Source organism: Lacerta agilis, chromosome 11 (assembly GCF_009819535.1).
Source record: "Lacerta agilis isolate rLacAgi1 chromosome 11, rLacAgi1.pri, whole genome shotgun sequence".
NCBI classification, from domain to species: domain Eukaryota; kingdom Metazoa; phylum Chordata; class Lepidosauria; order Squamata; family Lacertidae; genus Lacerta; species Lacerta agilis.
The window spans coordinates 10046216-10074175 of NC_046322.1; the positions used below are offsets into that span (position 1 = coordinate 10046216).

At 39.9% G+C, this 27960-nt stretch overlaps 1 protein-coding gene across 3 annotated transcripts in view; it reads right to left on the reverse strand.

Annotated features, from left to right (window-relative positions):
• The window catches only part of DYM (dymeclin), a 143863-nt gene that overhangs the window by 22962 nt on the left and 92941 nt on the right, over window positions 1-27960 (reverse strand). For all 3 annotated transcript variants that reach the window (XM_033164520.1, XM_033164518.1, XM_033164519.1), the window contains 2 exons: window positions 13105-13287; window positions 8223-8336 (listed from right to left, as the gene is read on the reverse strand). In XM_033164520.1, the coding sequence (XP_033020411.1) occupies window positions 8223-8336; window positions 13105-13287 (297 nt within the window). The remainder of the gene's footprint in view (window positions 1-8222; window positions 8337-13104; window positions 13288-27960) is intronic.

Genomic DNA, 27960 nt, shown 5'->3' on the forward strand with positions numbered 1-27960 from the left:
CCTCACCCCACAAACATATAAACAAGATTACCTGCTTTAAAATAGTGTGCAGTCATTCTCCCCCTGGCCCCCAATAACTCCCTTCATTTGTGTGCATAATCTGATCTATAGCAACAAAATTTTGTTTAGACTGTTAGACTACCAGTATATTAGCAGGTGAAAGATTTTCAGCTTTGAAGAAGAAATATGTAACAAAGAAAGGATTCCCAGTTTCAGGGATGAAACTGTTGGGGACATGGAATTATCAACTGGTTTATATCATGAGAATATAGATATTCAAGCAAATGTCCCGAATCCTTACAATCTAAACAGAACAGGTTTTCTTTTCAGACGATGTCAGAAAGAAACTTAGAGCAAGACTAAGCCAGCTAATGTACTCTTGCAGTTTCTGAAGCTAGCAATAAACCAGATTTCGTCAGTGTGGTTTGGCAATACGAGGAATCCTGTAACCAATTTCATTTCCTGATAAATGAATGGTCCACTGGGGAAAGTCAGCCAGAGAGTTTTAGAACTGCTGAGGGCTCAGACGTTGCTGAAAGACTCCTTGAAGGAGCCAGACTGTCTATTGCTTATCACTGCTGAGCCAAAGAGTACCATGCAAAACACTGCAACTGCCAGACTCCATTTAGAGCTCTTACTGAAGGACAATGCAATAGCACTTCACACACGTGTGGTAGCTCTTTAAGAACACAAAGAGGATGTAACACACATCCTATAGTATCGTTCCAAGTCAATGCACTGGAAATGCAAGACTGTATAAAACAACATTCTTAGTTGGCTTTATTGCTCATTATTCATTTTAAAAAATAAGCCTTGCATTTTGGGAGCAGGTTCTGAGATGGTACATTTGGATATATGTTTTGCTAGAGAAAAGATGTCCAAAGTTATCGATTTTGAAGCTGGATTGCTTGGTAGGTTGCTACTATAATTCCAAAATCTACACAGATTCTCAAACAACAAAACCTCACCTTCAAAAACAATAACTGATATATCAGTTTCTGTATGTATGTGTATGAGCCTGATGACCCCTGAAAGGGAGAAGATATAAAGTAAAAACAATTAACTTCCTATAAAATTCAGGCCCTTCATAACAAAAGTACATTTGTTCATAGGCTAGATTACTAGTTGAATCTGCAGTCAATTAGCTGCACCCTCAAGTTAGAAAGAGAAAATTCCCAAATTTACAAGCATAAACTGTTCTAGTTATAAAAGGCACATCCAATAAAACTGTGTGCACGATTCATATAGAACACATTTTTCCAGCATCTTTGGTTATTCCACCAGCCATATAACAGATATAATTAGGGTTTAACTATTTAGGAGTAAGATCAACATAAGAATATTGCTGGCTTCCACCACTTGGTTTAACTGGTGTGTCAGTTTACACGCGAATTCATGGCTCATTTCTGATGTACTTAGTCCATAGTGCTGAACTGGTATATGAGAATGGCCATGGCACATTTGGTCAACAGCAAGTAGCCAAGACAGATGTCCTAGAAATTTTATAAGCAGGTTATGACGATGTTATCAATCATTTGTTGTAAAAGCCTGAAATCTGATAGTAGAGGTATGCGATCTCTGAACATGCATGTTCCCCTTTTAGCTATCATGGCTAGCAGCCACAGAGAGACCTACCCACTTTGTATTCAACCACAACTCTTTCAAAACGCATTACTGCTACCTGCCACCACAATTAATTGCGTACTATGGTATGTTGATGGCACATTATGCAAAGAAGTCCTTATTTATCTTAAACTGCTGCTTATCCGTTACAGGTAGGTAGCCGTGTTGGTCTGCCATAGTCAAAACAAAATAAAAAATAAATAAAAACCCTTCCAGTAGCACCTTAGAGACCAACTAAGTTTGTTCTTGGTATGAGCTTTCATGTGCTCATACCAAGAACAAACTTACTGTAGTTGGTCTCTAAGGTGCTACTGGAAGGATTTTTTTTATTTTTTATTTTGCTGCTTATCAGTTTCTTTTCATGGATTTCCCCATTTCCCTCCGATATTTTTTTCTGCATTCTGACCTACAAAAACAACAAAGAATCCCATGGCACTTTATAAATATGCATATTGCAGCTTAAGCTCTAGTAGGCCAAATGCTCTTCATTAGATGTGACAAAACTAATGCCAAAACCACGTCTTTAAGGTGTTTTGGCTGCAAAGAATTGACATGGTTACCCCTCTCAAAACTACTTCGCAACAGCCTTTTCTCTCTCTCCTAAGGTAAAATGGATCCAACTATTTAAGTCTTTCTTTTTAAGAAGGGTGGTCTTGCTTCAAGATCAAACTCCTGTACCCTGACAACAATTAGTGGTAGCTCATAACCTTTAAGAGCTGCAGTTCTTTGAAATGCTCAGCAATGACGCCTGACATTCTTGGACACTGGACAGGAACAGGGCTGAAGATCTATTTACTCTTGGTCTACAAAGAAAATGTTTTATGGAGGGGGCTCCTTGCCTTGCAAGTTGGAAAGCCAGATAATTGTATTCCATCGGAGAACTCTGTGGCATGCTTACAGTAAAAACCTGATATTATCTCAAGGAGTTTCAGTGGCAGAAATTCAAGTGTGTCTTGCTAATGCACATTTTCCTGTGTTGCAATCGTGAAGTGGTGTTTGCACTCCTTTTCAGTGGGAGAGCCAGAAAAGCATTAGGGCATTTTATAGCTTTAATGCCAAAATGGCATGCAGAATAAAATTGCTGCTTCTTTCTTGCACAGGTCAGCAATGCTAGTAAGTTGTCTTAATTCTTCTTCTACTGAGATGCCTCCCCCCAACATCGCCTTACTATAAGACAAATCCCACAGTGGGCCCTTCAACCAAATGGAGGTAGAAATGCTGTTTTAAACTCTAGAGCTAACTGACAGCTACAGTATAAAAGCAAACCTCAGGTGTTTGAGTTCTCATGTTTAGCCATATTTGAAAAATGAATTTCCTACAGCCCTTCTATGGATTCTACCCCTTTCCTGAAGTCTACATTAATATATGTTGATTTTCAGACTCAGAGGATACCTGGGGTGAGGTGGAGTGCATGTCCTCCTTTTCAAAACTTGAGAGTAATATATAAATAAGGTTGCAGTTACAACATGAATGAGCTCTCTTTGGGAGAGTCACACAGAGGTTGTGGATGCCATGATAAACACCACTGCTGTAATATCAAGCAATGCTTTGACCAATATTGTATTTTAACGTAACCAAGACCTTATGTGGAAAAAGGACTTATCTTCATAAGAACAAAATTAACCAATCCTTGGAATGAGAAACAATTAAATAATTCCTTTCAGAGGTTTACTGGAGAAGGTATTTTACTGGGTGCATTGATGGCATTTTAAAATTTCAAGAAATCAAAACACAAAAGCTATTATTTTAGTCTATGAACATTCTATAACAACTAGCCAATGTATGATATTGAGGTGTGTGTGTGTGTGTGTTCAGATTTCAGCATTATGGACTGCTACATGGAAATAATGTTTAATAATTTGTTCTCTTAACCAACAACTTCATGTCAACATATGAAGCTACCTTGTACAGGGTGAGGCCCCCAGTCCATCTACTGCAATATTATCTACTCCAGGACTGGGGAGCCATTCTTCTTCTGAGGGAAAGTGCATGGAGGACAGTGGGTGAGGCCAAAGTCCTGAATGGTTGGGGCCAAAGCATGCACACACTGTTGTGTCTCCGTTCCTCCCACCCTCTCCCAAGTTTTTCTCCATATTGCATAGTGAGAAAGGGACTCCTCTTTCTCACTAGCACCTTGGAAAAACAGCTGGTGGGGCTGGCTCAGTGGAGTGCTCAGGTCTTGCTTCACTAGCTCAAGTCCCTTACTGGCTGAAGCGGAGGCAGCTTCACTTCTTCAGCAGCAGCATGGAAGAGGACTGGGATGGCAAACCATTGGCTACTGGGTAGGCAAAGCAGAACCCCTGACTGGCTTCTGTACTGGCTGCTGAGAAGTGGCTGCTCTCAGCTTGGCTACATGAGATTTAAGCATGCAAGTTATGGTGCTGATGATTGGTTTGTGGTGGACAGAACATTTTCCAGGGTGGTAAAGGTGAACTTCTCAATAGTATTTCAAATTCTTTCTCAACAGCAATGGCTCTTAAGTGCAAGAAGGAATCTGCCTCTCAGAATGTTTGCTTTAAGAGTTGCAGAACTCAAGATTCAGAGTTAGATTTTAGGGGCAAATGTCCACCACATAGTGCCTTGGATGCCACTTTTGTTGCAATTCCAGCTGTGTCCAATGGCACTGCTTTTCTATGCTCTGTTGGACTATTTTCGGTTTATATGCACAGGACTTCAGCAATGATGCAATTGGTGCCTTGCTTCTCTTGTCACCTGCCCATTTTATTTATTTCATAGAACTTACATACCGCTTGATTTTAGGAAGAAACAAAACAAAACCCAAAGCAGTTTGAGAGAGGCAAGCATCACCCACTGGGAAGCCGTAGCCTCTAATAAAATATCTCTGTCTCAGTGAACTAATTTTCCTGATGGCATCAATTTGATTGCTGCTTTCTGAGAATATTCTCCTTTGGAGCTGGCATGACTCCTGTATTTTGGGATTAAGAATCTGTTTGTTCCAGAGCCGTCTCATCCATAGAGGCCGGTGGCGCAGCCCCCGCGAGCCCGCCGGCATACCGGGCTCCCCCTCCACAACCCGCCCCCGCCCCCACGGGCAGGCGGGCACTCGCACGCCGGCGGGCGCGCTGTAAGCCGCCCGCCCTCGCCTCCCGGAGCCCCAACTGGAGCGGCGCGGGGCTTTGCGCGACCTTCCAGCACTCCAGCTGGGGCTCTGGGAGGCGAGGGCGGCCGGCTTGCAGCCCGCCCACCGGTGCGCGAGCGCCCGCCCGCCCCTCATCCTCCGCCCGCTGGTGCGCGAGCGCCTGCTCCAACGCCACGCCCCTCACCCCCCCGCTCGCCCACCCCCCCTCCCGAGGGGCGGCCAGCGCGGGAGGGAGGCGGGCGGAGAGGCGGCAGGCTGGGGGCGCCGAGGGATCGCTGCGCCAGGGCGGCTGATCCCTCTAAGACGGGCCTGGTTTGTTGTCACTATAATGCTACTTCCATTTGCTTATTCATCTCTTTAGCAAATCAAAGAAATGGTTTCCTATAAAATAAAGGTACACTTTGAAGCCATCACGCAGGGAAACCAGGCTGTGCATACGTACACACACACACACACACACACAGAGAGAGAGAGAGAGAGAGAGAGAGAGAGATCAGCATTTTGGATTGCTGGAGACAAAAAGAATCTGCAAAGGAATGGGCTAGCAAAGCACCTTTCCTCCCCCACCCCTGGCTTTTGGCCCTAAAGAGCAGGCTTTAGTGCTCTGTTAAGCAGAACAAGTTTCAATAAATACTACATACTTCATGCCATGCTGGCAAGGGGCAACGTAAGAACATATTGGCAAGCATGTTGGAGACATGAAAGAGAAAAGGAAGGAGTAAAAAACTAGGCAACACACTGCGAAATAAAACTGGGAAATTCAACAGAGGAAAGCCATTTGTAAAATAAATGTTTTCTCTTCAAATGGCTTACCAGCGGGAAGTTTCCTTCAAAAGCATTTAAATGTGATCTCTTAAATGTTGCTCATTCTATGAACTCAAATGTCAGCTTCCAGTTAATAACGTCTGGCATTCAGAACAGGTTTTCCCACTTAAAAAAAAAGTGCAGCTATCTTCTGGCTAACTTCCCTGAAAACCCTGAGATAACTTCCAGACTCCAGACACAGTCTCACTCCTCTCAGGCTCTTAATCCTCAAACTACAGATAATTTCACCCAAAGGGAGGGAGAGAAAAAAAAGACTGTGAACTTGGGGCTGGGGGTGGGGTAGACACTGAAGTCAATTTTCAGTTATCACTCTGATCTTTAAATTACTCTTAATAATAATCTTCTGCAATAAAACAAGGAGCCTGTAATGTGGGCTGCTTGTCTGCAAAGGAGACAGCTCTATCTCTGAATGCTGCGGCTTCCACCTCAAGACCCAGGCGCATTAGCTTCATTTATCTCCTTCCACAGGGTGAGGGAGAAATCCAAGACCTGGTTATTTCAACACCTGCTACTTTATCTCCTAGCTTCTGCTGGAATCTTCTAAGAAGGCTAATTACCCAGTTTGGACTTTCCCTACCCTGCATAGCGCATGGCCAGGAGCAGACACTTTAAAGCAACAGCTAATTATAATCATGCTTATCTTGAACAGCAGTCAGGTGAAGATGCTAAGGGAGTTTCCAATTCTCAGACACTTACTTGACTATCAAACACGTCCACCCTCTTCCTCCCAAATGTGTGTCATGATGCGTCTCTACTCAGGGTTTACTTTGACACCAGATTCCTTCGACAGAACGCCACAACGGTTTTACTGGATCCAAACCAAGAGTTCACCTACTAGCCTAGCACTAAACCTACTAGCCTGGCATCTAATCTTCCTCTATGTAGCCTGGGGCCTGCCTACTCAACAAAGTGTATGACAAACACACAACACATGTGCTCATTGGGAAAGCAAACAAACATCTGACAAATGTATTTAGTTACATCTGCAGTATAAACACTCTCTTCTCAATTATCCAAACAGCAGCAAATCCTTGTTATCTTAATTCACAGTGTGTTCCCGTGTGGGAGGATAGTCTGTTTTTCTGAACTGCCAATTGTTGAAGGATTCTGTTCATTTTGACGCAGTGTTTTGTGGTCCTTGATGAGATTCCGCAGAACATACACATAAGAGATATTGGGGATCAGCTCTCTATCTAACTTTTTAGGAATAGGCCAGTGAGTACAATTCTAGATTCATGTTGGGATATAAGGACGGATCCATCTCCAAAAAAAGTCAAGTTAGCATTCTAGGAGGCCTTCTGTTCTTATAACTGGGTTTCTAACACAGTACTGCCTTTAGATCTGAGGTTTTTATTTTGTTATTTTCATTCTGTAGAATGGGCCACATAGTTTTTATTCAAATTTGAGAAGGAAAAAAACTTGTTCTTTTCAGGGGTGACAGGAAGTAAAACAGCATTGGGGAACCTCAGGCCCACAGGTCTACTGAGACCTACCATATATACTTTAATGTTTGACTTTCTTTAGTAATTTTTATTCTGGATTGTTCTATTTGATGTTTTAATGTGTTGTAAACTGCTTTGATGTATTTTTTCTTAAATATATAAAGTGGCATAGGAATGAAATGAATAAAAAAATAAAACAAAACAATATACAGTGGTACCTTGGTTTTAGAACAGCTTAGTTTATGAACAACTTGGAAATATAACACTGCAAACCCGGAAGTAGGTGTTCCGGTTTGTGAACTTTGCCTTGGAAGCAGAACATGTTCCGCTTCCTGTTGAGTGTGTTCCATTTGTAAATTGAGTCCCCCGCTGCTAATCAGAGGCTTCCTGTTGAGTCTGTCGGCTGTTGAGTCCCGAGCACCCCACACAACACAGAGGTGATATTTGGAGCTTTTGTTTTTGCTCATTTTTTGAGTTTTTGTTTGTGTGGCTTTTTCGTTTTTTTTTTACTGTGACTTGTTCTTCGTTTTATGCAACTGACTGGTGAATGTGGCTTGTGACTCTGTTTTTGTGACTGTGTGGAACCCAATTCAGCTACTGATTGATTGTGTGACTGCAGAAATGGATAAAAGCCCCCCATCCAAACAATGACTATCATCAGTGCACGTAAGAATTTATTATTATTTATTATTTATATCATCTACAATACTGCCTTATTTATTCTACAGTATAGTACACTGATTACGGCTTTCATTTTATGGATCAATGGTCTTGTTAGTAAAATTCATGTTAAATTGCTGTTTTAGGGGTTGTTTTTAATAGTCTGGAACAGATTAATCCATTATGCATTACTTTCTATGGGAAAACATGCCTTGGTTTTAGAATGCTTTGGTTTTGGAACAGACCTCTGGAATGAATTAAGTTTGGGAAACAAGGTACCACTGTAGTTACAAGACATCTCTAGTAGCAACATGTGCATATAATTCATTAGGGTTCTTAAAGAAGCATACGGTCACAGAAATGATAATTTCTACACCCATGTTATATAGCCATTCATTCTTTTTCACAGCATGCTTGCACATTCCGTTATAGATTAATAATCCATACAAACACCAGAACTCAAATATAGTAGAACTCTACAGCAGGCAATGCTGTAACCTAAAGAAAGAAAATCATCCTTAAAGTGCTGCTTTGTGGCATGCTACACATTGACTGGTTTTGTTAGCACTCACCCTGAGCCTGTCTTTGGGCAGAGCAACAGCTCCTTGCTTGATGATTTCCAGAACTCTCTCTACAGACAGCTCAGCCCCAGCCTGCTCAATTCTGGAGCTAAAAAAGCTGATCACCTGGAATGGAACAGGGAAATATATATTACACACACAGACGCACACATATATACTTCTGTCTGTAAATAAGTGGAAGCACAGGTTAATTAAACAATGTCAGGGTATCTGTCAACTAGATTTTTTTTAAAAAAAGTACCCAGCTGATTCTGAAGAAGTGTGCATGCACACGAAAGCTCATACCAAGAACAAACTTAGTTGGTCTCTAAGGTGCTACTGGAAGGAATGTTTATTATTTTTTTGTTTCGACTATGGCAGACCAACATGGCTACAAACCTGTAGCTGATTTATGACAGTGAGTCACTTCTTAATTGAGATTCTTCAACTGTCAGGTATAAATGCTAGGTTAAAAATAGTATTTAACATTCGTATTCCAGGTAATTTAAGCACTATTATTTCCACACCTTCAGCTTGTTCCTATACACTATGACCATGATCCAAAAATGTACATATGCATACTTCAGCAATATGGCGTAGCAGCTAAAAGACAGCAAAGTGCAGCGAATTATCAGCTTCTGCTCCTATCTGCCACATGGCTTTTTTTGACTACTGAAGCAGGAAGAAAGTTTCCTAAGAAAACAGGAAATCACAGGAGTAATGATTGCTTTGGGTTTTTATTTAATCTTCATGATAATTCTCACAACCATGAAGACTACATTGGCTAGTTTATCTTACACACCAAGGCCTATAAGATAATGTTTTGCAATATCACATAAAGGAAGGTAGATCTAGAAATGCTGCTGACACATCTCTAAACATACAATCTTGAGAAGTTAGGTAGACCTATCTTAAGAAGAGGAACAATGCCCATGTCATTGAAGGCAGTTAACATTCCATTGATAATCATTCGCCAAGGACTAGGAAATGGTTTACTGCATGGCAATAATGTTCTTGGGATGCTTCTGCACTGCAGCTAGACACCCAACTGAAGCTGTTAAGCATAATTAGGCCCTTACAACCTATTAGTAAAACAAAAGAGAGCTGATGGTTTGATTACTCCAGGATTCAAATGAGACATACTGTTGCTGCAGGCAAGTATAGGCATTAACTCTCTTTTGGAGTAGGGAGATCTGCCAGGCTTGCAAAGAAGGCTTTTCAGAATATGCTTAAAGTAGAAAGTGAACAAAATTCAACAGAAAAGCATCCCTTCCTGTAAAGAAATAACTGCTCTGCTGATCCTAATTACCATCTACTGCAAATCTAAGCAAATATCTTGTAAAGGTTTTAATGACCACAAACCTTAATCTTAGCAGATCTACCCTTTTGGTAGACCTCTGAGCCAGTACTTCTGTTCTGAGCATCCTCAGAGCTGTTTCCTTGAAGTCCACACCTCCAACAAATTCAAAGCACATAGGTGGATGAGGCCACCTATTTTCTTTTCACCACCTCCATTCTCTTTCTTCCCTCTACCTCTCTCCTTTCCATTATTTCACATACATTATCATAGTAATCCAACAACGTATTTGCAAGGTATGTCAAATATCTTCATGCTGTGGTGAGAGTGAGGCTGAGTCAGAGAGCAGCTTGCCTAAAACCACCTACTGAATTTATGGCAAATATAAGATTTGAACAGTGGGCTCTTCATTCATCAGTGCTATACAAGCTCTCACTATTATCATCTTTTTGGAGGCAGGTAAAAGTGATGTTTATTAGTGCACTAGCAAAGTTTCCTGTGGCTGTTTTGGGGTTGTTTTGTTCTGTTTTTATGGTAGAATGTAGTTGCGTCTAAGTTTTAAATGTGTTGGAAGTTTCTTAGAATAATAAATAAAAATAACAATACAAGCCCATGAAAAAAAAGGTAGAGGGTAGACCCACATACACAGATTTTGCAGTGTTCAATGGTAATGTATTGGTCACGCTAAAACTACTCTCTAATGGTATCAGCTGCTCAGGAATTGCAAGTATCTCCTTATTATAATCCAACAAGTCTTATTAAGTCCCCATAAATTAACAAATCTGTGTTCACAGTAATTTAACATCCTGCCTACAAAGACATCCTTAAGAGCCAACAGCTAGCAACTGTAGCAAACAGCTGTAGTCATTCTTAACTTGTTTGATTTCCCCACTTTTTGAAATGCTTTTCAAGTTAAGAATTACCCATCTTGCAGGAAGATCCTCAATACAACAGAAATAATAAGTAACCAACTTTCTGTAACATTTAGGATATCAGTACACCATTAACAATTACCAGTAAGAAAGTGCATATCTCATCCCTCAAAATGGGAGTCCATTTACTTCTGGAACAGGCTTGAGCAGTAAATGAAAACAGAAATCATTCTATTCCTGGTTGCTAAGTGAAGCATATGTTTTCTATCTGCACAAAATTAGAGTTGTTGTAGCTCAGTCCCACAAATCCAGGCAGAATTATTCTTATATTATGCAAATAATGTACGAATATCCAAGTTTATGAATATGAGCAGCACAGCATACCTCATTTGTGTAGGTATTTTTTTCTCTGTACCAGCCAGACTTCCAGGGACAGTTATAGAGTAATGAGCAATCTTCCAGCTGCCCTCTTTTACATCCACTTCAACTAGAGAAAACCAATAGCTCAGCTGGTAGAGCAGGAGACTCTTAATCTCAGGGTTGTGGGTTCGAGCCCCATTTTGGGCGAAAAGATTCCTGCACTGCAGGAGGTTGGACTAGATGATCCTTGCGGTCCCTTCCAACTCTATGATTCTATAACAGTAAACGTTTTATAGAATGTATGGGAAAGCAGGACAGCTGATGTTCTGGCTTTTTCTTAATTGTTTTAAAGTTATATGTTCTCCAACTCTGGTATGATTATTTTAATGTTTGTGTGTGTGTAGATGTAAAAAATGCCTGCAGATGGAAAGGCTGGTGGAAAATATCTTAAAAAAATATGTTTGAAAAGATTGGAATGGCTTTTGTTTCTTTTTTAAACAGAAATGTCTGGCAAAATATTTCTATAAAATCAGTTTATCAAATAATGGCTGTAATGACATTTGACAGACTGCCTTACTGAAATATTTTTGCTAGACAGTTATTAATAAATTGTGATTTCCAGTGTTTAGTGTAGATCCAGCCTTTTCCAGTTATTGTTATATTTTTGGTTGGCTCTCAGATTCTGCTTTTTTGAGGCTATTCAGACTTTTTTTTGGCATGTGTTATACAATTTATCTGACGTTTATTGCACAAATAAGAATGGATGTATTTGTTCCAATAAACTGATGATAATATACCATCATTGTAACTGAAGATTATTATTTTCCTATATAGGCTTTGATTGGAGGATTGGATAAAGCATTAATGATTCATTGGCTGATAATGTTTTAACTAGACATTTTTTAGCTTTTTAAAATATGCTGTTTCAGGTGCCCCTTTCTGGCAGAGAAGGAAATGTATAATTGATTAAAATAAGCAAGCAAGCAAATAAATAAATAAACAAATAAACAAATATCTCCTGCAGTAATCAGAGTGCCTGCTCTGCCACCTCCTGTCTTGTCTGGTGTCTCTGCAAGAGGAAAAGCAGATATTCTTACCACAGCAGCCTTCAAGAAAAGTATGATATATTTAAAAAACTCCCTTTTCATTGCAGCTGCTGTTTTGTGCCACCTGATAGTTCCACAAGGGCTCATGAGGCTGTTTATAATAGAATTAGAAGTACAATATAAAAAAACCACAAAGGCAACTTAAAACATGTTAAAACTTTAGTGTTGAACTCGTGAACAGCTGAACTGATCAATTCAGAAACAGAATAGTTCACCATAGGTCTATCTAAATGGGAAGGTCTGGTTGAAGGCTAGTAAGTTTCTTTGCCATCACTCCTTCTGTACACTTTCCAGAAGGGACAGCTGACAACCTGCAGGGGACGGGTTTGGTTCTGAGGCTCCCAGTTGCTTATTTCTAAACTACAGTCAAACTAAATATGACACTGCGATATCTCTGACTGCAGATCTGTAATAAAAGCTGCTGTGGAAGGACCCTCTAAATTCAATGTGCACTACAGCACATATTATTATTTAAAAGAACAGAACAAAACAAAACAAAACAACCTCTCACCCTTTTCCTGATGGGTATCACTCCCCATGCTGCTGTTTGGCCCTCAGTTGAAAAACTTACAGGTACTATCCTACCTCCACAGTCCTTATCAGATTCAGGCTTACACAGAGCTCATCTTTTGGGGATTGTATTTTGGATAGCATTGCCAGTCCAGTTTGATAAGCTGCTTTGTCACTTTCTCAGCTGTTTGCACCTTGCGCATCTTACTAATTAATTCTGGCAAGCCACCAGGTCCCTGATCTTTGTCACAAAGAGCTCAGATCTTATAAATGTTTCTCTGGACAGATCTAAGATCTCTGGATCTCTAAAAAATAAATTCTTGTAATCACACATCTGTCTAGTGGCAAAATCAGTAGCATCAGACAGAGAGATGAGACAGCAGGGGTAACTATTGCCTTGGCTACCTGGTCCTCATAACAAATATGTATGACCTTGAATCTGAATAGCGTATTTTCTTTTCCCCTCTCCAACCTTTTGTGGGTGTTTGGGTATAATGCTGCAGGTATTTCTGTACAATTCCCACAGGATTTAGATGCTTTATACATAAATGACCACTTTCCTCCTGTGTGTATGATGTGAGAACCACATGCATCTGTGCAAAAATGGGGGAAAAAATACAAATTGCTTTCCACAATGAATGTAACAATTGTAAAAGCAAAGTTAACATCTACAAAAAGTAGGAGTTTAAGATAAAGTACTATAAAGGGCATTGTAGAAGATCAGTTTGTAAGAGTTTATTTTTACTTACCAGATCTATATTCTGCATTACATCCTGGAAAGAGGGGTGAGTTCGAAATTGCTCAAAGAGATCGCGCTTATAAAGCAGTGCATATACTAAGTTAGGGTTATGATGTAGGGAGTTTGTCAAGCAAGAGTTGATTATCTCTAACATCATTCGAATGACTTCTTCAATCACATTCAGGTCCTGTGCCTATAAGAAACAAGTAGATGTGTATTAGGCAGAAAAGAAAAGAAAAAACATTATCGAGGCACAGTTTCCAATGGTGATTATCCGTAGGCAAAGAAACTGTATTTAATCTCGTAGATTCTAGTTAAGCAGTGGCACCTTTTAGCAGACCAATTTATGTTGATGGAAATTAGCACCTTTACTTATTTTCCATGCTTCATTCTGTGGATCTGATATGATACAGCCCAACTAGTCTATCTGGCAGCAGTGCTGAAAATTTTCCATTTCAAAAGGTGGATCTTCACACTTCAATGAAGTGTATTATTTTACCATTAAAAAAGAAAAGAAAAACCCACTATGTTCTGTCATGAATAACTTTAGTGCCAGCTAGGGCAGACAGTATTGTCTGGGTTCCAGGAAACTCTGTGGCTCCTGGGAAGCTTATCAGTGTTCCTCAGTGATAAGATCAGTAAGGGCAGACAAACTAAAATGGTCAGAAGCAGCTTGATAAAAGTACATGTTATTATTTTATGTAAACCACTGTAGGGATCTTTCTGGGTCAAAGTTGAGGAGAAATATCGAATAAATATCTGGATAAGAATAGCCTAGACATGCTGATCCACAACCTTGTAGCCTATCACCATCATCATCATCATCATCATACCACGCTTCTTCATTCAAAGATCACAGGGTGGTTCACAACATAAAAATACAAAAATGAGAACACAAAATATATAGTAAAACAAGAACAAAAACAAACCAATACCCAACCACCACCCCAGCCCCACAAACACACTTTAAAGGCCATAGCATGCTTAATCACCTGGTACCTAAAGAAATGTAATGAAGGCATGAGGAGAGCATCTATGGGGAGAGCATTCCACAAATGGGGAGCCACCACAGAAAAGGCCTGTTCTCGTGCTGCCACCCTCTGGGCCTCTGCTGGTACAGAACACTGTTGCAGGATGACTGACAGGTACCTCAGCATGCAGTCACAGAACACAGATTAAATAATTTGTCTAACACCTCCTCTCTCATATCATTTGTCCCAGGCCCTGGGGTTGGTGGTGTGTTTGTGTTGTCCCACTGGCAGGCTTGGCTCCCTCGGGGATGACATGCAAGAGACTCCCTGACTGTGAACACCCTGCTTCTGGAAGTTCTGGTGGCAGAGACCCTGATGAGTTTCTGCTGCCAAGTAAAAACATTCTTATTCTTCTAGGCATTTGGGGTGAACCAGTGAGGCCACTTTCTGCTTTCAGTATTTTCGGGCTGATCTGTTATTTTGTGTGTTTTAATAATTATTTTATGACGTTCTGGAAACCATCCTAGGATCACCATAACGGCACCATTTGGAAATTATGCAGATGGTGTAGGTGCCTCTACATTTTTAATCCCATGTATTCAAGATTATTCAAATTACATTGAGGTTATAAGAATGTGCATGGAAATGTTGTAAGCTTTCTCAGCGGAGAGGCACAATAGGAAGTTTATAAGTAAGCAATTTCTTTCTTAAATGAAAAGGTAGAGGACTTGAGGAGCCATGAATTCATGTCATTTGTGGTATGAACACCCATTCCTCAAAGCCTTTCCCCCCTTGCAGAATTCTAATAAATATTGGTCAATTGATATTTAATAACAGTTCTGCATGATACTCTTAACCTAAGAATGGATCATAATACCAAGTGACAGACAAAATAGAATTCTCTCAGAACACAAGAAGAGCACTCTTGTTTTATGGTCTTATTTACAAGGCTAAGCTATACCCCAATACAAATAACATGAAATAACTCCCCAAGTTCTTACATGAAAAAACTTATTGCGAGTCCCTGTGATGGCTGCTTCTTGTACTTGGGGTAAATTTAAACAATGGGCTTATGGGGATGGGGATGGGGTTACTTACACAAACAGAAAGTCAAAGACAGTAAGTGGATGAAAGGTGAAATACATGAAGGAAAAACCGCACTTCACTGCTCTCTATACATCAGGCACCTCTACATCTAGACATGGCGTCAGGACAGATATAAACAAGGTTATGAAAACATTTCATGTTCATCACCTTGTGTAATACTTGTGCAGCAGCTTCAAAACAATTGAAACAGATTTTTTTCTCTTTCTCCAAGACAAGACAATGGTTCAAATGAGAAATGCTTTAAAAGCTTTTTTCTCCGATGTAACAGCTGCTCTCCATGCAGAAAGATATATAATTAGACTGGTATTTTTGCACCACATAGTTTGGGCTTTTGTAACAGTTGTGAAACCCCCCCCCCCACACACACCCTAAACTACTGAACCTTCTAACTCTGAAATAATTGAGACCAGTGCTGAAAAATATCCCAAGGTACAGTGGTACCTCGGGTTACAGACTCCGCTAACCCAGAAATAACGCTTCAGGTTAAGAACTTTGCTTCTGGATAACAACAGAAATCGTGCTCTGGTGGCACAGCAGCAGCGGGAGGTCCCATTAGCTAAAGCGGTGCTTCAGGTTAAGAACAGTTTCAGGTTAAGAACGGACCTCCGGAACGAATTAAGTACGTAACCAGAGGTACCACTGTACTATAATATTTTTTTTAGCTGGCAGCCATTCTTGGAGGCAATTACTGATTTTTAAGACGACAGAATAGGCCAGAAGTATGCAGGCTTCTGTGACAGCTTGTAATTCTTACACACACCTTTACTTTTTGAGAGCATAAAAGAGTGAAGTGTGCTTACAATTTTAACCCGGGAAAAATGTGCTACAGCTATCAGAAATCACAACCAGATATTCTTAAACTACTTGTTCCAGAGCAGCAAGAATAATGGTTCACATCCAGTGTTCAATTTCTCGCCAAACTTCATTTAGCAGTGCATATAATTAAAAAAATTGTGACATTCTGTTCAACTTCTAAGGAAACTTGGTCTAGTTAGTAAGTACTGTATAAGATAGTTTCCTTTATTTTGGGTTATTACGAGAGAAGCATATGTATTTTGTTTGCAGTAATTCTGGGAAGTTTCCAAGAATTTCCTGAATTTCCTGCATTTCTAACAAGAAACTAAAATCTCCCAATAAAACTGGTGTGGGAGAGGAAAGAAGAAAAAGGAAGTGCGCAGAAAGCTGCATTCAGGTCCAAAGCCAACTTTTCAGTGATAAGAGCTCCGTTGTGCGTATGTAACTGATTTGTTGACACACGTACATGACGCTTCCAGACCACACTGAGCTGCCTTAAAGACACGACATTAAAATAACCAGCATCCCCTTTGAACCCATTTGTTTTGCAACTATGAGTAGGATCTGCCTCCTTTAAGGATCTGTATTAATTTTAGTGGACCCTCAACACACACAGGACCCAATGCCCACCAGCCAGTGCCTTTGGATAATACTGCCCCAGTGCCCCATACCTATTCTATTTACAATGACCACAAAAAACAACTCATCAAAGGAACGTTAGACTAGCCCTGCTGGATCAGACCAAAGGTTCATCTTGCCCAGCCCCCTAGTCCCTGTAGTGGCCAACCAAGTGTCTATGGAAGGTCCACAAGAGGGACATAATGGCAGTACTCCTACACTGCAGTTGCTTTCCAGCAGCTGGTATTCAGTGGCATTTCTGCATCCAATTCCAGGTATCATGTTTCAACAGGCAAAAAGTGTCAAGGAAACTGAGGAGTGAGAACTAATTCTGACACAATATATTCCTCTTCACAACTGCTTTGGGAATGGTTCCCATGAAGGAATACACCTGGAAAACATTACGCACACACACAGAATGTTCCAGGAACGAACTCTGAGCAGGATGCTGAATTCCTGCCATCGCCTATTAGAGACCTTCCCTGGGAAATCCATGTAGATTTTCAATTCCAACATCCTATTTTCCACATGGGAACGATTCTAAAACCAATTGCATGGAAGCAAATGTTTGAAGAGGTCTTGGGATGCGGATATATATATGAATATGTGTATATATCTAGGCTCCAGCATACACGAATCAGCAAGATGGCGGTGATGGCAATGGTTGTGGCAGGTTTGCAGACCCCATTAAGGTTTGGCAGTACCCACTTCAAACCTCTTAGTGGCTACAAGGATTTATATACAGATCAGCTGCCAGAGCAAGTTCAACTAATGCAGGACAGGAGGACTTCACTGCAAAAAAAAAAAAAAAACCTATCCAAACTTAAATATGTACTTAAAAGATTTTTGAGTGATTAGTGCTGCAGAAGAGAAATAATTCAATATGACTTGATGGAGTTCTACTTCTCCACAGGCGATCGCAATTTTCAACCATTTAAAAAAAGCTGAATTACAACAGAATGCATTTTTTTTGAAAGATCATATGTGAATCCTTAATTCCATGTGGAGATGGAAGAATATGAGACAGCGTTCAATTCTCAGCAGCAATAGGATTTGGGGGGAGTGTGCATGTTTGATGTGCTTGGTACACAATGTGTCTTTCAATGAGTTGAAGAAGGATCAGCAATTCTAACACTCCTCTGCCAGATTTGATCAGCATTAACAATGTAGACAAACCACACACAAATGAGAAGTTGGGGAGCAAAAGCTTATTTTATGAAACTAGCAGAAAATGCCTACGCGTATCAACTCAAAAGTAGCTCCTATTAAGTAAATGTGTGGAGGTTGAGGGCTTTAAAATTTGTTGTATTCTGGGGCCCAGGGAGAGGGGACAGGGAAATTCAAGTATTCTCTGTAATTCATGCTTTACCATTTCCAGCATTTAGGAATAAAACTTCTCTGAGCAGCAATATTTTTTTCCTGACTTATGCCTCGAAAGTTTACTGGAAAGCTTATCTGCTATAAATAAATAAATAAATAAATCACAAACAATCAGGTTAGCTACTTCCAAAACATTGTTCAATCAAGCTTGAGAGAGGTAATAATGTAAAGAAGTGAAAAGTGTTTAAGTTGTGTGCAAAAAACTGTTTCAGTATCAGCTTCTAAAAATACAATATATGCGTTAAATTAGAAAAATTATCTACTTACCACTGCTCACAATCCAACACAGTGGACACAATCCAATACAGACTGAAGTACTCACAAACCCACTGATATGAATGGACTTAAGCGCTCTTAACTTTGCAATGGGTTGTGACCAATAAATTTATTGGGACTGGGAGTATTCTATATACATGCATTTCTGGAAGAAAATGTTATCTGACCATAACTTAAAGAGCTCAATAAACTGCAAAGTATATACTACTTAATACCATAGTTTTAATCATTTTTATTCTTCATCTTAACTTGGCTATATTAACAATACATCAGTATAGGTCTTGGTTGTTTTTGAATGAATTCTACTTATATGTGACGATATTTTGGGTATCTTTGCCCCTCTCCAAATGTATCAAGTCATAAATAACATTAAATAATATTTAGACATACAGCGTTTTAAGGATGCAATTGTACAGATACAAACAGAGCAAAATACTGTACAAAATTGAATGAATGGCACAGTTTTAAACTTATACTATCTAGCTATGAAGGCATAAGTACTTATCTTCAGGATTGTCCCTTTATTTTACCATTTGTCATTTTGCGTATACACAGACATTAAAAAAAATTCCACACACAGCATTTACCCCTTCCCTTAAAGGCTTCTCTCAATAGACCAGTTTGAAGGTACAAACAGGAAGGGAAAGTTGGGGCAGATTTGGTAGAGCTGTGATAGCAGGGACACACAACTATTGTTTTATTAAGTGTTGTAATGACATTCCATCTTATTTCTAAAGCTTATTATCCACAGAATTCTGGATAAGAGCTCAATGCAAATTCAGGCAAACAGAAAAGCTTGTGTCGCTATTCAACTTCCTGAGTATAGAGTTAGAAGCTAAGTCTGGATAAATTGGAGAAAAAATGTTTTGACCCCCCCCCCCTTAAAGGAAGGATGTAAGAACAGTTCTGATGCATCCTTTCCTTTATAGTCATATTTGACACTTTGGAAAGGGAATCAGGTATCTATCCTAATACAATCTGGCTGTGTTCCCAACCCCCCCCCCATAACCCTTTCCCACAAATACACACTGGGGGGAAATGTGTTGCACTTGTTATGGTAAAATCTCTATTATTGTCTAAGTCAGGCATCCCCAACCTAGTGCCCTCCAGGTGGCACTACAACAACAACTCCCATCACCTCAATCAGCACAACAAATAATATTTGAAAACAATCTGAACAAACCATGGATAGACTGATCAGAGTTCAGTTCAGGATGACATGCTAAACTCTGGTTAATCGAAAATGGAAGTGAAAACTTCTGATCTCCTTGTGGCTGCGTTGAAAGAATGAGAGCACAAAAGTCCCAAGTCTTGCCACAGCTCATTCCTGTCTGATAAACTACAATATATTGTGATGTTTTAATGTAGCCATTGACTTGAACTAGCCAGGTAATGATGCGAATGCAGATATAAAATTTCCTGTAAATGACATTTTTTAAGAATAGGATTCAAGATACCGGTATGTCTATACATCAGCTGATTTGTTCTTGTATAAAACACTTACTAAACACAAGAGCCTGGAAGAGGACACCTGATGCAATGGATACAAACCATGGAGCATCTCTGAATGTCTAGCAGTGTACATTTTTCATTAATACTTTACACATCCATGCTGAATAAAGTCAAGATTTCCGGAGCAACAGTAATTTGAACAAACCACAACACCTTTCAAATCATACACACAAGCAACACTTTCCCCCTTGGTTTTACTGATCTAATTTCAAACACATCAACCTACTGTGCCAGTCTTTATTTGTAGAGCCGGATTTTCACAGTTGCTTCCCCCCCCCCCCTTTTCTTAGATCCTGCACAGTCCAGCAAAGTCATCAGCATCTATAATGGTGCCAGTCCAACTGTGAGCAATTTTGAGTGTTAAAAATATCCCAAATATCCTCAATCGTGAGAGGGGGAGTTTCAACGTAGAAAAAGTTGTCGGCAGCAAGAATGGCCTACCTCCTTCTGGCAAAAGACTCTAAGACCATTCAACTAATGTGCACTCAAAAAGTGTCCTTTGAAAGGTCATGGCAGACTGCCACAGGAAAGATTATTTATTTTCATGTAGGATGTGCTGGACTTAAGATTCTAAGATCTTTTCCTACCTTGCCCTATGCTGCAAACCCTTCTGCCATATCAAAGGAGCTGTGCCAATGGCAGCCAGAGAGTTGTGGTACTGTGGACACATGCCAGGCCCTCCAATGCCACAAAAGAGCTTGCAAGTGACTAGCTTCCCATCATTTATTTATTGCGTTCATATCCCACTTCTTTCTCCAAGGAGCTCAAGGTGGTGTACATGGCTCTAGCCCTCCTCATTTAATCCCAAGAGCAACCCTGTGAGGTAGGCTAGGCTGAGAGTAAGTGAGTGGCTTCATGACCAAGTGAGCTTCATGGCCAAGTGAGGATTTGAACCCTGGTCTTTCCACCTCCTAGTCTGACACTCTAACCACTACACCAAAAGGCCCTCTGTGACACCCAAGACATTAAGGCAGGCATAGGCAAACTCCGGCCCTCCAAATGTTTTGGAACTACAATTCCCATCATCCGTAGCTAACAGGACCAGTGGTCAGGGATGATGGGAACTGTAGTCTCAAAACAACTGGAGGGCCGGAGTTTGCTTACGCCAGCATCAAGGCAATAACATCAAGTGAAAGAAATTACAAAAATGAGAAGAGATCTAAGGTTTGGGCGGGGAATGCAAGAATATTAAGAGGTTCAAAGGCACTCATGGTCTGTCATACTGATGGCTACTCAGGTGTTTATTATTTGCTGCACAGGGAAAATAAATGAAATGCTAAGGAATTACAATGGGAGATGTCATGGAGACCTTGCCCTACCTTAGCAGACATGCTTTTTAAAGTGACAACAGAGTTGAGCTCTGTGGTTTTCGTACATGTGAGAGAAAACCATCACACTGCATTTTGCATACCCACACTGGAGCCACTTAATTACCCTTAAAAAAAATTATGTCAGTCTGGGATGGTTGTTAACTCTAAAGTTAAAAGCAACAACTCAAGGCTAAGATTTCTGAAGAACCTTAATTAACAAACTGTAATAAGAAAGAGCCAAGAGAAAAAGAGAGATGAACTGTACAATGCAAAACACACAAAGAGACTGGACTTCATATTTCAGGAAAATCCAATTAAGTTTTTTTCTCCCTCAGGGCAGTGTAACATGAGTTGCTCTATGACTCCGATACACAAGCAAGCAGAAAGAACAGTGTGGGAACTGGAAAAACTCATGATCACGACCACTTCTTTATTTCCCCCAGGCTGTGAGTATGTTGGCAAAAGTAGCAAGCCTGTGGCCTACCCCACCCCAATGCAAGGAAAAGAGAAAAGTTAAAAATGCTAGAAACCAGTTTTAAGTTCTTGAAGTTATAAGTCAATCAAGTTCCTCTAGAAACAATATTATCACAGTGTGAGAGGAAGACATTCTTATGGAGGCACAACCCACTCTGTGATCATCCCCCAACCTTGCAGGCCAGTTCTTGTGTGGTATTTGGATTAGGAGAGGCCAGAATGTACTACTGTGGCTGGTTACTGTTGCGCACTAAAGAAACACTGACATAATTATTCTTTTATTGCGATTTGAGTCTCCTCCTCGTCATACATTGAAGCACGTGGTGCGAGTCTGCACAGCTCTGTTGCATCGCTTGTCCTTTAGTCTATCCCCCAGATGAGAGAGAGTTCCATTAACTGAACTGCTCTTCTTTAAACTTGCTAGGATAAAGTCTGAGGATGCAAGCTCTAGAACATGGGTTCCACCAAACATGGCTTTTGTTCCTGGCAAAGCTCTGACCAGATTTGGACTTCTAATTTCCTGCAACAGTTCCTATCCTTTCTAATCTGTTTGTCTGTTCAACATACGTATGTGGACACTTGGCAACACCATAGGAAGTTATTAGCAGCTGATACTATTTATACAGCTAAAGGAAGCTGTACCTTGTCCTTTTCATATACACTAAAGTTCTGGAGTGTTTACCCAGGGAATGGCCATGGTAGAAGAGTTCAGGCATTCCAGCTAAGGGTGATGCCAGCAAGGTGAACTAATGGTAACTAACTGGGGTTGTGTACTCATCACTCAGTTGGGCTGTCAACAGCATATTGCACCAATGCTCACTCACATGCACTAGCTACCTGTTGTCTTCCAGGAACAATTCAAAGTGTTGCTGTTGTTTATTTTAAAAATGTCTATAAAGCCCTAAAAGGCTAAGAATGTCCAGGAATTTTAAAGATTCATCACATTCTTGTGTCTATATGTGGGTTATTGGGAATATATTAGACCTGAAATGACACCCACTGTCTTCAAGGTCTTGATTCAAGGTGCCAACGATGACCTATATAAATGGGGATCACCTCTACGCGGCATCACAAGCTTTAAGAAATACCTTCTTATATTTACCATCTATATGCCAAGCTGGGACAGCAAGGGTAATGAACCTCAGGATCCTTTCCAGCTCTACATTTCTACGATTCTCTGAGGAATTCCACTCAAGACTCACCAAAGCCAAGCAAGTGAAAGGTATATTTTATTCAAAAAGATAACCAAGATCACAGTAAGATTAATGTTTTTTTCTTGGGGTTTTATTACTAACATATTGTTTCTCACCTGAATCTCTTGGGATGGGGAGTAAATTAATTAAAACAAATGCAATGTTTCCTGCTCACTTAGAAAAGTTACAAAAAAGCACACATGTTTTGCTGGCATGTGAGAAAAGAAAACATACTTCCCTTACAAGAGACGCTCCATAAGCTCCATACTTCCCTTACAAGAGACGTGTCCAGTATTATAGCATGAAGCCACTGAAACATGTCTGAATAACATTATAAAAATAAATGAGTTAAGGAACATGCCACGGTAATTCTTTGTGCAGGCTGTATAATTCAGAATGCCACTTAAATCTACTGTCTGGAAAAGTAGCCAGTATGGAAAATGGTCCCCCCTGTGGCCATCGCCTCATTATAAATTTGTTATTAATAAAGTAGTATACGTAATAGTTGTCTGTGTGCATGATTCTTTAGAGCCCCAGCTAGCACCATCAATGGCAAGGGATGATGGGAATTAGAGTCCAATAATGGACAGGGCCGTGCCTTATCACAGATACAGAATTTAAAATAAAAACCCCAAACAAAGGTTTTTAAAATTCTAAGTTTAAAAAGACTTTTCAGCCACTGTAGCTGAAACTGCAGCCATGAAACAGGCAATCTCCTAGGCTCTGACCGGAATACCTGGCTCTGAAGGACCACATTGGCCCTTTGTCAGAGTCTAGGCAAGGCAGGGAGGTGGACAACAACCCAGGGAATTTACTTCTCTTTCTTTAACCCAACCCTTCAGGCCCATTCCACATGTAGGCTGCTCCCTCTGACAACAGAAGTTCACATGCTTCATGCCAGCAGCATTGCTAGAAACTGACATCAGTGTGGGAGAAGCCCTACATGATTCAGAATGGGAGAACATGCCATTTTGTCCTCAGGGATAAATAAATACAACCAGCTCCAATGGCCAGCTGGAGCTACAAACAAAATCATTTTCAATCGCGTATTCTTCACCAGCTTGCAAAACTTGAGATGCAGATGCAAAACTCTCTGTTCAAAATGTGAATGCTACTTTGTTCATTCATATAGTAATGGATGGAAGTTTCTTCAACAACTCTTGAAGTAGGAAGGCAGAAAATACATTTGCTAATAAGTGTAAGAGTTAAGAGATAAATTTGTGGGAAAAGAGGCACCAAAGCCCATTCACAGTATTTCAAGGGAATACTTTGTATATTTGTTGCTTACAAATATAAGCCTAAACTGATACCCCAAACAATATAGAAGTGGGCAATAAACAGAGTGAACAGCAGGAAATCTACAGGATGCACTTTCTCTCAGCAGAGGGGTCTGTGCAAATTCTGCACAAGCTACATTGGTTTACAGGTGTCAGGTGCCTGGAACAAGCCAGCACACCTACAGGCACAGCCCACAGTACCAATACAGTTCATTAAACCTGCATCTACTACTACATAAAGCTACCTGGTGATAGTCATTGTTCCTAATTAGACTGGCACAAGAGGATCGGGCAACTCTGCTAGTAGGGACCAGGTTACCGAAACACCGAGTATTTAAGCATTTTCTGAAAGGCTGTGTTCGCAAGATGTAAAAATGTAAAACAAAAACTGGTAACAGAATGGGAACACCTATGCTTCCTGGAGGACTATACTGGAGGACTGCCTACTTATTTTAAACCTGTGACAAAAAGGATGAAGGTAAAATAAAATAAATAAATAAATACTCCTCAAATTCAACTGTGTTGATCACTTGCACCTATTATAATGGATGCAAGGTTGGGGTAATACATGCTGCAATGAAGACTTGTGTGCATTTGGGACACTATTCTTCACTTCAAGGTCAAATCCCAGCTTTAACCCCACCCACCATACTCATTTTCACGGGGTCAAAAAAGATATAGCCTGTGTATTTACAGTATAATTTTCTATGAAGCTTGAACACCTGCTGAATCATTGCACCTGGTTTTTCTTATTTGGAGCAGAAAGAGACAAGCAACATGCATTCTCTGAAGCAAGGCCTCTCATACACGGTGCTTAATTACTTACATTATTAATCAGGTGAAAATACTGGAGTTAGTATTCAGGCACAGATCTTGTGGGCTATTACTCATCCAACCTCCCCTCCACCCAATAAAATATTAGAAAAATTGACCCCAAACCTTTGCTTCTCAACCACAAGTGGCTACTTAAAGCTATTTATGTAGCTAGTAGACTGTGAGAAAATGAAAATCATTCCGGTTTCACTTTTAGTGAACAAATAGTGTCTAGTCCACAAAACCACTGTCTCAAACTGTCACGTATGGATAGTCTCAGCTGAGACATCATGGGTAAATTAAGATGGGACTTCTAGAAAATACCACTGAGACAAACCGACTGATAATGCTTTATCTTGTTAACAGATGCAAAGGAGATGTGGTTGTCCCCAAACCAGAGAATGCTGCTGTCTGCCTCCCTTCCTTGTTTTGCAGCAGAATCTAGAAAAGCATGAGGCTTGCACATCATGCCTGGAAAACTACTAAAGTGGACTTGCTTCACACTTTTTGGAGTCTCTTCTTCAGCTAAGCACAATATCAGCTAAGTTCAGGAATAAATGTTGCCACAATACAATTTTGGCCTCTGATTTGTCAGATGAAACAAACAAAAAAATTAGCAGAACCCCTCTATAGACATTATATAAGAGATATGTGTTAACACACATTTAGACATGAAAAGGAAAAGGGAAATACATTGATACAGTACTGAGACAAACTTTGCAGTCATTTTTATGCACACTACCTATCAGGGATGTGCAATTCCTGCGCAATGCGAGACTCAATTTTATTCAGGTTATATTATGCAAATTGTGAAATTCTATGCAGACCTGTTTAAACATAATTATTTAGCATAAATATATAGCATGCTTTTTCTTCTTAAAAAGTGGATTAAAAAAAAAAACAGCAAAGGAGACAAATATTCAAGAGTCCTGGAAAGGGGCATAAAGTAGGGTATAGAAATTCTCCTATACTGTACAGGAAACAGGAAATTTTGCCCGAGCCTTCTCCATGACTATGAGGAAGGGTTTCACCACAGTTAAGTGGTAGAGCACCTGTTCTGTTTCTAGGTGGCTGAAGTTCCTAAACCACCACCCCCATCAACTCCAAGGAAAAGATTTAAGGAATATCCTGTCAGTTATGGTTAACAATATTTGGCTAGATGGACCATTGGTCTAAAACAGTACAAGGCAGGTCTGCACATCGGCCAAGCCAAATGGATCATCTGACTATGTACTGCTGTGTGTTTGACAGCCCCCTCCACCACCCATTCTTGAAGTCCTTAGCAGGCAACAAATACTGGGAAATTATCATCCTGCTAGTAAGCCACCATATATGAATAGCGGTCAGAGATTCTCCAGAAGGATCACAAGTTGTGAAGACTCAGTATAAAACAGGCCCTTACACACCCTTGGTATCTGAGCTCTCAAAAGAACTGCCTGCATTCTGTTAAAATATTCTCTTGAAATTGTAAGGTTTAGGAATTTCCACCAAACTAATCCCATTCCACCCTGAAGTAAACCACTGTTACAGCCTGATTCCATGCATCTTTACTCAAATGTTCCACTGGGATCAACAGGGCTTACTCTCTGGTAGGTGTGCCTTGGACTGTGGCCTTGGTAAATCCAGAACAGAGTTTGTATCATGTGGTCTAGAACCTAAGCATACTCAAAAAGGAGAGCATTCATTCCCGAAATCCATGCTTTTATAGTATTGTTAGTTTGCTTAAAAGATGGCTAACTTTTATGCTATCATTCGGAAACAAAACTCACATGTCAAACCATGTAAGCGGAAATTAAATATGACTTCTAAAACACAAGTTGCTTTAAGGAACTAAAATAATGTAAGGGAGTAATTTAGCATCTACCAATGCATAAAGACAGTAAGATTACTGGTTTTTTGCTTATTTGCAGGGGGAATGAAATGAAGGGCTATTTATATAGTACTTACTGCTTTGGCTATAATCAAATGTAATAACAAGATAGAACCAAAACAATCTTTTTGTTGAAACCACCTTTGTAATACTACTTTTTAATAACCCACCTAATGGCCAAATTAGAAGGACCCCAACTGAAGCCATTCATCCCACATAAAACAAACATTTCTTTTTCTTCTTAGCTTTGTTTTACTAGCTATATTATTTCCAGATGATGTTGGGGGGGGTATAGTTTTTCAAGAGTTAGATGCTTAAACTGGCAGCTGCTTTCTATTTACCATAGACAAATATAAGATGAATCAAAACTGGGGCCTTCCTTGACTCCTTTATGGAGCATTAGCTGAGAAAGAAAGGGAAAGAGAGAAGCATCTCACCCAGCAACTACAGAACAGGGTTATTTAGATTATTAATCAAGGGGAGGATACTGAATTACATCAAGAGTTCTGGGCCTGCCAATCAGATTTGCACAGTATATAAGGGAAAAAAATCAATCCTCTGGCAGGAAGGAAATTAACTGTGGTCAGAAATCCATCATAAGCAGACTCTAAGAGAAATTGTTTAACTTTGTTCACCATTTTAACATGTCCACTTTAGTTTGAGTGGTGGATAAATTTCTCACACCTCAGTTAATACTGAAACCTATTTTATTGGGGTGAAACATCATGATAAAGCTTTGGATTTTCAGATGTAAGAGTACATACCTCTGCACCCCCTAGCTAGAAGAAGCCTCATGTTATGGTCATGTGATGTCCATTACTGGGCAGTCATATGATCTAAGTAAGACCTAGCTCACTTTACTAGTTGTGGAACCTCTTTAGTGAGACAAAAGACAAAGGGTGTACACTTGTGGTATCTATGAAGGTATGGAGATCATGGGTCATGCTCAGCTTTCAAAGCAGGGAATATATAGGAATTGAAATTCAGCAGGGGCTTTCCTTTAGAAAATAATATTGTTATGTGAATTCAATAACTTAATTACAACTCGACAAGCTAAACTTACCGGTAATAGTGGAAAACAAAATTATTACTATACAATTGGAAAGCATGTATATTGTATAATTATTGAATAACTTTTTTAAAAAACTTCCAAAAAAATCAGCAATAGGACACCAAATCTTCATGAACTTTTAAAGTTTTTCCTACCCATACAATCTAATCCTATGTATGACTCAGTTTTGTTGCTTGCGTCCTCTGGTATTATGAGAGG